The sequence below is a fragment of the Silene latifolia genome, chromosome 6 (genome assembly GCF_048544455.1).
Source record: "Silene latifolia isolate original U9 population chromosome 6, ASM4854445v1, whole genome shotgun sequence".
Classification (NCBI taxonomy): domain Eukaryota; kingdom Viridiplantae; phylum Streptophyta; class Magnoliopsida; order Caryophyllales; family Caryophyllaceae; genus Silene; species Silene latifolia.
Genome location: NC_133531.1, coordinates 72,326,704 through 72,338,163, shown reverse-complemented (window position 1 = coordinate 72,338,163; position 11,460 = coordinate 72,326,704). Strand labels below are relative to the sequence as shown.

At 43.4% G+C, this 11,460-nt stretch overlaps 1 protein-coding gene across 1 annotated transcript; it reads left to right on the top strand.

Moving 5' to 3' along the window:
- The first annotated feature begins 345 nt into the window (after positions 1-345).
- LOC141588221 (uncharacterized) lies at positions 346-957 on the top strand. The gene has a single exon (XM_074409675.1). The coding sequence runs from the start codon at positions 346-348 to the stop codon at positions 955-957; it is 612 nt and encodes a 203-aa protein (XP_074265776.1).
- Positions 958-11,460: the final 10,503 nt, after the last annotated feature.

Genomic DNA, 11,460 nt, shown 5'->3' with positions numbered 1-11,460 from the left:
GAGGTGTGTCCGACTGAGGAATGAAGGGGAGCAGGAAACAGGGGGAGCTGGAACTTTTAGGGTATCGGTGGCTGATATGGAGATCGAAGTCTCCTCTGATTCATCAAGTGCAAACTCAACAACTGGTTTTGCGGGGGTTGGACCTGATCAACTCCCTCCTCAAACATGAATGGATTAATTTGGAATTGTAGGGGTCTAAATAATACGCTCGCCTCTACAATTCCTAAAGCTAGAGCGTTAGTAAGCAATAAGTTTTATGATTTTGTTTTTCTTATGGAGACCAAATGTAATGCTAGTTGTATACATCCTATCTTTAGATCCTTTGGTTACATAAATAATGCGGGTATGGATGCTAATGGGAGCTCGGGGGGACTATGGGTAGGATGGAAGAAGGAGGCAAAGATGTGCCATGTTTTCAGTTGTAGTAACTTCATCATTTTGCTTGTGGAAAAATATAATGGTCTCTTATGGTATCTTGTGCTCTTCTATGGTGCGCCTTGTCATCTTCAACGTAAATCAGTTTTAGAAGATCTTGAAGTTCATTTGGAAAGCTTTAATCATCCGTATCTTATAGTGGGGGATTTTAATCAAGTTGAGTATGGAAGTGATAAATTAAGTTTGAATAAAAGAACTATTAGTGGAGCCTATGATTTTAATGAATGGAGAATTAGCAACGAATTAGTGGATATACCTTTCAAGGGGCCGCGTTTTACTTGGTGTAACAATAGGAAAGGAGCAAAATGGGTTTATGAGAGAATAGATCGAGCTCTTGGTTCAAAGGATTGGTTCGCGTTGTTTCCAAATACGGGCATAAAACATTACCCAATCCAAATTTCGGATCATGCACCAATTGAGATTGACTTAAATCTCACTCGGAATACATGTAGGAAACCATATAAACTGGATGCGTGGGTGCTCATTCATGAGGATTGTCTGACTCTTATCAAGGATTTATAGCGGTGTCGGATTTGGGGCAACCCAAGTTTTAGAGTAGCAAGGAAGTTATCAAGAGTACGCCAACACGTTAGGAAGTGGGCTCTTGATAAACGTTTGGCATGGAATAAAAAGTGGGATGATTTCGATTTCGAGCTGGAGAAGGGTATGCATATGGCAATAAATGATGGGAATGATGAGTATTATACGAAAATAAATGGGGAGGTTTGTGAATTTGCAAAATCTGCTGCGGTGTTTTGGCGGCAACGGGCGAAGCTAAAATGGATGGTGGAAGGAGATACGTGTACTAAGTATTTCTTTAATTGGGTTAAAGGTCGGGCTGGTAGGAACTTCATTCTGGGTATAAAGGATGCTTGTGGGGAGTGGGTTTATGATGCTGCGGTGGTTGGTAATTTATTTCATGAGTCTTTCTTTAATCTGTATAATCCGAATATAACGCTGGATGGTGACTCAAGGCTGACAAATTTAAATGCCATCCTAGCTAATTTGACGAGGGAGGTTGCTGGGGATGATGGAGATTGGCTAAATCGATGGTTCACGGCAAAGGAGGTTCGGTGTGCAGTGTTTCAAATGGGAGCTCTTAAGGCTCCGGGTCCTGATGGTATTCCAGCAATTTTCTACCAAAAATGTTGGCATTTTATTAAGAAGGACATGACTGAGGCGATTCTCTCAGTGCTGAACTCGGGGATGGTCCTCAGGGAGCTAAATCGAACTTTTATTACGCTGGTTCCGAAGATTGATAATCCTGAGGAAGTTGGGGATTATAGACCTATTAGCTTGTGTAATATGTTCATGAGGATTGTCTCCAAATGTATCACGAATCGCTTGTCAAAAGTGATGGGTTATTTGGTGGGAGAATTCCAAAATGCTTTTATCCCGGGCAGGGCGATCTCGGATAATATTCTTCTCGCACATGAAGCTTTACATAAAATAAACACACATAAGAAGGGGATGTGTGGCCGCTATGATTTTAAGGCTGACATGAGTAAGGCTTATGATCGGGTGCGATGGGATTTCTTACATGCTGTTCTTGTTAAGGTGGGGTTCCCAGTAAGAATCATCAACTTGATTATGAATTGTGTCACGACTGTGTCATATCAGGTTTTGTTTAATGGATCGCCTTTGCAGCTTTTTACGCCAAAATGTGGATTACGGCAGGGTGATCCATTATCCCCTTATTTGTTTGTTCATTGTATGGAGGCTCTTTCGTGTAGTTTAGAGAGGGCTCAGTTGAATGGCTCCTTAACGGGGATTAGACTTTGTTATGGAGAACAGGCTTTGACCCATTTGTTCTTTACGGATGATGCGATATTTTTTCTTCAGGACAAGGGGAATTCCTTTGAGACCTTAAGGAGTACATTGGATAGTTATTGTCAAGCGTCGGGACAGATCATGAATGAAGATAAATCTGGGATTTTGTTTATTCCAAGTACCACTTTATGTAGTGCACAACAAGGATTAAAACGCCTACGTATTCGGAAGAACAATGGTCTGGGGAAATATTTGGGATTACCAACGGAGTTACAAGGCTCAAAAAAGGAATTATTTAAAGGAATAATTATGTGTGTGATGAAGCGAATCTCTTCATGGAATGGAATTTTTCTTTCATCAGCGGGCAGGTTAACCTTGATCTCTTCCGTTCTATCAAATCTTGCAAACTACTTTCTATCGGTATTTAAAATACCGGTAAGTGTGGCTAATAGGATTAATTCTATTTTGTCACATTTTTGGTGGGCGGGTTGTAGAAAAGGGAAACCGATTCATTGGTGTAGTCAGAAATTCTTGAGTTTACCAAAAAGTGAAGGGGGACTAGGGATACGCAATATTGAATGCGTTAACAAGGCGATGCTTGCTAAGCATGCTTGGCGGATCCTAGGTGGTTCTGATTCTTATTTTACCCGCGTGTTTCGAGCTAAATTGGTTCGGGGGGGAATTAAGGATGGTGGATTACTTCACAATGGGGTGGGGAATTTATCATGGGGTGCTAAGAGTGTCTTACATGGTTTAAACTTCATCCGTCAGCATGTGGGATGGAAGCCAGGACTAGAGTCGGATATGAATGTTTGGTTAAATAGATGGGTTGATAATCAATGTCCAGAACCAAATGACGCATGCTTGGAGCTTGAATATGCTGCCCTACGAAATCTAAGGGTTAAGGATCTCAGGTGCCGGCAAAGACATGATGACTCTCTTGTGTGGGATGAATACCTAATCCGATCCATTTTTTCAACTGATAGTGCCACACGTATTTTAGCCAGTCCGATTGCTCGCACAAGGAGGAAGGATGAACTTTACTGGATACATACTAGTGATGGTGATTATAGTGTTAAGAGTGGTTATGGCATTCTGGTTAAGGAGTTTATGAAAATAAAGGGATCGAGGAATGATAAGTTGAGGATTAATGATGAGGAGCGGCTGTTTTGTAAAAGGAAATTATGGAAACTTCCAGGACCTTATGTTTGGAAAATTCTTGTGTGGCGCATCATTACAGATACACTTTCGGTGGGTAAAAGTTTTGAACGTCGCAATATAGACATTGACCCAAGATGTAAGCTATGTATTTCTACTGATACTACTACTGAAACAATGGAACATATCTTTCGTGACTGTCCTGTGTCACGACGGTTATGGATGTCGTCTGATATTGGTATCCGGGCTGAAAATGGCTTGCATCTAAATATCAAACAATGGGTTATTGCATGGGTGACTTACTTGGATAAACTGGATGATCGAGATAACAGGTTAATTCGGTTCCTAGCAGTTGTGTGGTGTATATGGAGTGTTAGGAATCATGTGTTGTTTCAGGGCAATAGTTTTCATCCGCTGATGTTTTTTCGACGATATAATCAGCTAGTGGGGGTGGCGATTAATGCGTTGAATGGACAGGAGAAAGGTCGGGTGATTGATGAGCATGATGAGTCGGAAAGGAGGGGGGATCGCTTCAGCTGGATTAAGAATAGCAATCCGGTTCTTGTCATTGGAACCGTAAGAGCATGTAATACTATGCGAATTATGGTGGATGCAGGATGGAAATCTTTGGACAAGGCGGGTATAGGGTGGGTTGTTTTTTCGGAGGTAGGAAATATTCTGTACGAGGAGAGGAGATGCATTAGAGCGGAGTCTGCATTACAGGCGGAGGGGATTGGGCTCTTGGAGGTCCTGATGTGGGCGGTGAAGCAGGGTTTCCATCACCTGGAGGTCTCTTCCGATTGTCTTCAGCTTCTCCTTTTTATTGATGGGTTTCAGAAGCCTCAGCAGAACTTAGCGGATATTTTACGAGATATTGAGGCGCTTGCTCCTTCCTTTCACTGTCTTGCTTTTAGATACTTACCTAGGAGTCTTAATAGCTTGGCTTATAGCCTTGCTTGCGAGGCTATGCTCTAGTTAGGTTTACCTTTCTTTACGGCTGCCAAAAAAAAAAAAAAAAAAAAAAAAAACGTCTGCGCACTGATCACAAAATTAAATAAAATATCGAATACGTGCCTTACCAACCCATTTACTGTTTTCAAGCAAAAACAATTGTGGAGGAATATCAACGTACTAGAAATAGAAGGGTTCCTTACCACTTACCAGGCCATAAATTTGCAAAATATGTTAGCAAATTACTTAATTTAATGCAAACTATGGAGGAATATCAAAGTATTAGAAATAGAAGGGTACGTTAATCCCTTATTAGGCATCTGCATCCAACTGTCTTAATTCATGACGTTAATCCCCATTTAGCGCAAGATATTCTCGGACTGATTATGAGATACTCTATGGCACGACAACAAATAAGATTATTCTCATCAAATAACCCATTAAAATTAATAGGAATAATTATAATAGTTGGGCCTCAACCATTATAATTCTTCCTATTGTATGTCCTTCGACACAGGCACCAGCCCACTCAACCTGCTGCCCCCACCCCGCTTGACTCCCCACGTCAGACCCCCCTTGCCTCCCCGCAACCAACCTCTCCTGCCTCGCCTAACCGTGCCCAGCACACACCTACCACAAGCCCCAACCACGCCTCTCCTGACCCTCAACTTTCACCCACGACTTCCTCACCTGACCTCATTCCCCCTAACTCTCTTCCTAACGTCTCTAAGCCCGTGACACATCTTGACCATGGCATATGGAAGCCCAAACCCATTTTTAACTTACACACTACCGTAGCCATATCTCCTCTTCCTCGTAATCTTGTGTCCGCCCTTAGCGACCCTAATTGGAAGTCGGCCATGGACGATGAGTATAATGCTCTTATTAGCAATAAGACTGGGGATTTGGTCCCGCGTCAGTCTAATGTGAATATTATCGGTCTATGTGGATTTTCGTCATAAAGTGAAATCTGATGGTTCTTTTGAGCGCTATAAGGCTCGTATTGTAGGTGATGGTAAAACGCAGCAGGTTGGCATTGATTGTGGTGAGACATTTAGTCCCGTGGTAAAGCCAGCGACAATTCAGACGGTGTTGAGTTTGGCACTTGTTCGTAACTGGTATATTAATCAATTGGATGTCAAAAATGCCTTTTTGCATGGAGACCTTCATGAAACGGTTTATATGCACCAGCCCTTGGGTTATCGTGACTCTCGTTTTCCCAATCACGTTTGCTTGCTGCGAAAATCTCTTTATAGGCTTAAACAGGCACCCCATGCTTGGTATACTCGGTTTGCTAACTACGTTACAACAATGGGCTTCACGCATAGCAAGTGTGATCACTCTCTGTTCATCTACAAAGACGGCTTTAACATTGCTTTTCTCCTTCTTTATGTAGATGATATTATGCTTACAGCTTCGACAGATTCTTTACGTTGATCGATCATGACTCGCCTAGGCTCCGAGTTTGCCATGAAAGATTTGGATCCTTTGAGTTATTTCATGGGTATTGCCGTCCATCATCATGGTACAGGTATGATTTTGTCTCAATCGAAATACACCGCCGAAATCATTGCCTGCTTGTACGACCTCGTGTAAACCCACGGCCACCCCTGTTGACACACAGCCTAAACTGAGTTCGCAAAGTACTACTCCTTGCTCTGATCCGTCTTTGTACTGTAGCCTAGCTGGCGCTCTTCAGTACCTTACTTTCACTCGTTCTGATATTTCTTATGCCATCCAACAAATTTGTTTATTCATGCATAATCCCATAGATATCCATATGAATGCTCTTAAACAAGTCTTGAGCTACCTTCAGGGCACCCTGCCTTACGGTCTTTAGCCCGGTCCCTCTCGCACTGACTCCCTTACATCATATACTGATGCAGATTGGGGTGGTTGTCCCAATACTCGCCGTTCTACATGTGGTTACTGTGTGTTTTTAGGTGACAATCTTATATCATGGGCCTCAAAACGACAACCTACGTTGTCTCACTCGTGTGCCGAGGCTGAGTACAGAGGGGTTGCAAATGTTGTTTTCGAGTCTTGTTGGTTACACAATTTGCTCCTTGAGTTACATCACCCACTTCCCAAAGCCACTATCGTCTATTGTGACAACATTAGTGCCATATATCTTGCGGGCAATCCGATGTAGCATCAACGTACCAAACACATTGAACTTGACATCCATTTTGTTCGTGAGAAAGTTGCTCGCGGCGACGTTTGTGTTCATCACGTTCCCTCTCGTTCCCAGCTCGCGGACATATTTACCAAAGGGTTACCTCGCGTATTGTTTGTTGAGTTTCGTTCCAGTCTACACGTTCGTCATCCTCCCGATTCGATTGAGGTGGTGTGTTAGAATAGAATATATCTTGTATATATTTTGTCAATCAATTAGTGATTGTGTATCGTTTATTTTGAGTATATATCTTCGTATAATTAAGGCTAGTATATTTCTCTGTAATATGTATTTATACCAGTTTATTTCATTAATGAAAGGCAAGCATTACTTTCCTACATGGTATTTAATAGGAATAATTATAATAGTTGGGCCTCAACCATCACCTTAAGGTTTTGGTTGAGATGGTTCATCTATCATAGTATCAGAGCCATTGTGACCTTTGGTCACGGGTTCAAATCCTGACAACCTCAAAACTCCGCAAAAACTCTCGAAGTGGAATTCCAGCACACGGTATGGGGGAGCCGGTGCACAACTAACCACTCTTGAAGCCCAATGGGCATTTGAGTGAGGGAGTGTAATAGGAATAATTATAATAGTTGGGCCTCAACCATCACCTTAAGGTTTTGGTCGAGATGGTTCATCTATAAAAAATAAAGCAACGAATATAAAGAGCGAAAAAATGCAATCATCAAATTGTAACCAAAGATCAAACAATCTACAAGTAAAGTGATGACGCGTGTTAGAGTAAAAAATTACAATTTTTTGCTAACACGTGGCATGCAACGAGTGGAAAGACAAAAGCAAAAGGCTTAGTCACATGGCAAGAGGAGATCCGTTGGATCAAGTAAAGAAGCACATGGGAGATTAAAAACAAACACAGTCAAAGTAGTTGAAAGTCAACACAAGTACACAACAACTTCCTATTATTCAGTAGTTGCTCCTGGAAGCTAGGCAACGAAATTCAATGGAGCCTGCAGGGGCCAAACCCTAGGAAGAGCAGTTATAAAAGGGAGAATGAAATCACTCAGATGGGGCATCTCATTCCAACACAAGTCATGACTATTGAAGCAAACGTCATCCATTGTTTTCAATATTATTTCCGTAAAATCATTGTAGTTTCCTTACTTGCTTAAATACCTCGATTATAGTGCATACTTGGCGCGATTCCAACTCCCCCCGATGTTTTTCCAACATCGGGTTTTCCGCGTCACCAAAACTCCTCGCGTAATTCTTCCTTTTTCATTGCTTCTCTCATTCATTCACATTATCGCTTTTCGATTCATTCATAATTGTAGATCGATCACTTTGACTCACAAATTTAGAATTAATAACTCGGTAGATTTTTACCAAAATAATTTGGCGCCCACCGTGGGGCATAGTGATCATTATCTATAGCTAACATCCGCAAAAGCAATTCGTTCATCGCCATGTCTGGAGCCAGTCAGAATCCGTCTAACACCCAGGAAGCAGCTCCTCAACCTTCAAGAGGAAGGCCTTTTCCAGCATCGCCGGGGCCAGTCAGTGCGTCACCAGCAGCCAGCCAAATGGTCCCCATCAGCATGTCTCCTAAGACCATGCCACCACCTTTCAAGCCATCGTAGGTGCCTAAAACAACAGCAGCACCCAGTATGACGAAATCCAGTAGGGAGAGCAGCCCCAGCAGGAGCGAAGTCCTTGCTAGGACCCAGGTTCAAGAGGGGACATCGGGAGGAATTCCCAAGAAATCAGGAGCCTCTTCACCATATCCAATGCGGGTGATTTTAGAAGAATCAGACACCCTGCACTGGGCAATTGAAATTTTAAGGAAGGACAATTAGGATCTCAGAGACCAGATTGCAACGGTGGTCCAGGATAGAGCGACATCTGGCCCACTGCCTCCACCTTCTGAGGACCCGGTTTCAGCCACCAGCGGAGGATCATTTCGGCAGATTCCACCAGAATTTGTCACCAGATTGGATCTCGAAGGAGTGCCACCCAGAGGAGCCACCGAGCCCAGTGGACTAGGGTTCCCGTCATTTAACCCGCCACTCAGCCTGCAGCAAACTCCAGGTAGTACTCGGTCTAGTGGTTTGCCAGGGACTAAGTTGCAATCTTTTGCAGGAACACCCGTTCAGCAGGCGGCAGGATAGAATCCAGGATCCAATGTTAACACGATGAATCCAACGAGCAGTCATTTCTCTAGAGGAACATGGATAGGAGGAACCCCCTCTGAGCAGGCACCAGAGTGGCAACCAGGAGCCATTATTCACGCAACATCTTTGGCGAGTCACTCAGGCAGCCAGCTTCTAGAAGGAGCCTGATTTGGAGGTTGTTGAGGTTTCTTCCCATATGTGTGTGGGGGGCATTGTCTCACATCGGTAGAATAATGGTGAGGGCACTAACTTATAAGTAAGTGGGCTACTCCTCTTATCACCAATTGGTTTTAGGTTGGAACCTCACTTGTTTGTGGGCCGATCTTACGCACCTAATTCTATAAGCCCGCCGCGGAGGACTGAACAAGTGGTATCAGAGCTGATGGTTTGACTTGGGACCGTAAGGTGCGATGTGGTGATGGTGCTTGAGATGGCGCAGAGTAGCGTCGTGGTTGTGGAGTAGCACCACCGTTGGACTCTCTCCCTTGGTTGACCAGAGATGCGGAATAGCATCGTGCGGAGTAGCCTGGTCGGCCCGACGCGGGGCTGTGTCGGGTGCGGAGTAGCGCCAAGTGAGGGGGAGTTTCAGCACACACACATGTGAAAGGGGGTAGATTGTTGAGGTCTCTTCCCATATGTGTGTGAGGGACATTTTCCCACATCAGTTGAATAATAGTAAGGGGACTAGCTTATAAGTAAGTGGGCTACTCCTTCTATCACCAATTGGTTTTAAGATGGAACCTCACTTGCTTGTGGGACGGTCTCATGCACCTAATTCTATAAGCCCGCTGCGGAGGACTCAACAGAGGTACACCAGTTGGTTCTTTTCCGCCGGCTTCTAACCCTCTTGCATGAACAGGTAGCTTAATGGAGTAGCAGTACTAGGAGTTGAGAGACCTGATGTACATGATACCAAGCATAGCACATCCCTTGAAAAAGGCAGAACGCGATAGCTATGCAGACTCCCCTTTCGTGGACGATATAACCCTCATCAGTGTTCCCAAAGGATGCGTACCACCAGCCATGATGCTCTATGACGGAACTACAGACCCCCTCGATCATATCAACCATTACAACCAAAGAATGATGGTGATAACCGCGAAAGGGTCCTTGAAGGAAGCTTGTATGTGCAAAGGGTTCGGCTCAACATTGTCCGGAGCAGCCTTGTAGTGGTTCGTTAGCCTGCCTAACAGAAGCATAACCTGCTTCGCCGACTTAGTCAATGCCTTCCACCAGCAGTTCGACAGTAGCCGAAAACCGGAAAAGCAAACCAGTGACCTGTACCGGATAGTGCAGGAATTTGAGGAGTCTACCCGGGATTTTTTGAATAGGTTTAACAAAGAGAAAGTGGCAATTCCCCGATGTGACATAGCCACCGCTATAGAAGCCTTCCGTTAAGGACTCCACCGAGATTCAGATTTGTACAAGGACCTAACCAAGTACCCGTGCACTACCTTTGAGGAAGTACAGACAAATGCGATTGTTGCTATGAGATTAGAGGAAAACTCAGGTTCCAGGAAGGTTACTGTTGGGCCCAGAATTATCCTGCCTGACTTGACAAAGACCAGGCAATGTTTAAAGCCAAGACTTGAGCAGGAAATACTTAACGTCAGGCACTGAGAGTATATAGACAGGCACCAAGCAGGAGAGAAGCACATGACATGAAACTACTAGGCCTGGCCTAAAAGAAAACCATGTCAGGCATAAGGGTAACCCCATCAAAGCTGGACAGGTGACAGGGAAAGCACGATAAGGCCATATAATTAAAGCCCTTATAAACAAGGAAGACTTATTCAAAAGAAGAAAATAGAAGAAAGGGTCAAGAGTAACGGCTGAAATGCTGAAGAAGTCAATCAACTACTTCCGGGTAAATAGGGCACGAGTCCTATTTACCAGGAAACCCTAAACAAGCTTGGAAAAACCTCTCTTGAGGCTATTATAAATAGAAGAGAATACAAAAATAGAACACACACACTTGCATACTCGTACTATCACTCTCATTCTTGTATTCAAAATATAATTAGGCAATATCCTTAACCTGTCACGCCTGATATATAAATACTCTGTCAGGCTACTCAAAATCATAGTAACAATCTCTCCTGGCTTGGTGCCCGTGGTTTTTTCCCTTATCCCCAGGGTTTTTCCACGTATAAAATCTTTGTGTCCTTACTTTTTACTTATTTATTTACTTGGCAATATCAGTCAGGCAAACTACTTGAGTTAGATCACCCCTTCTTAATTCCCCTGGCAGGACGTTTCTGTTCAGTGAAATCCCTGCTAAAACAATTGGCGCCCACCGTGGAGCATCTATCTCAAAAATAATCAAAACCCAAAAACCAAATAACACAAAAACTTGAGAAATGACAGGAGATAGCATTAAACAACAACTGGCTGCCGCCCAACAACAATTGTTGGAAATGGAACAATTTGAAACAGAAAAATGGCCCAGTGTCAAGTCAAGTTGCAAAATTAAAGGAATCAGAGTCCAGCCTGAAACTAAGGCTAGGAGAGAAAACTTCAGGATCAAAATTAAAAGTTCAACCTGGCACACCATTCTCCTCAATTATCAGGAACATTGATTTCTCCAACTTTGGTACCCCTACTCCACCAAAGTCCAAAGCAGGAGAAGAAACAAACCAGACAAAGGAGAACCCCTGACGGTCTACCTATTTGTCATAGAGACAGCAGTAAGTGGAGTCCTGACCAAGGAGATTGACGGCCAACAGCATCCAGTCTATTATGTAAGTAAGAGTCTCCTAGATGCAGAAACAAGGTATGGTCTACTTGAAAAGTACGTACTTGCTTTAGTCATGTCTTGTACCAAACTTAGACCTT

What these genes read in the sequence shown, in the direction of transcription:
- LOC141588221 (XM_074409675.1), top strand. Translation starts at nt 346, where the DNA reads ATGGATGCTAATGGGAGCTCGGGGGGACTATGGGTAGGATGGAAGAAG.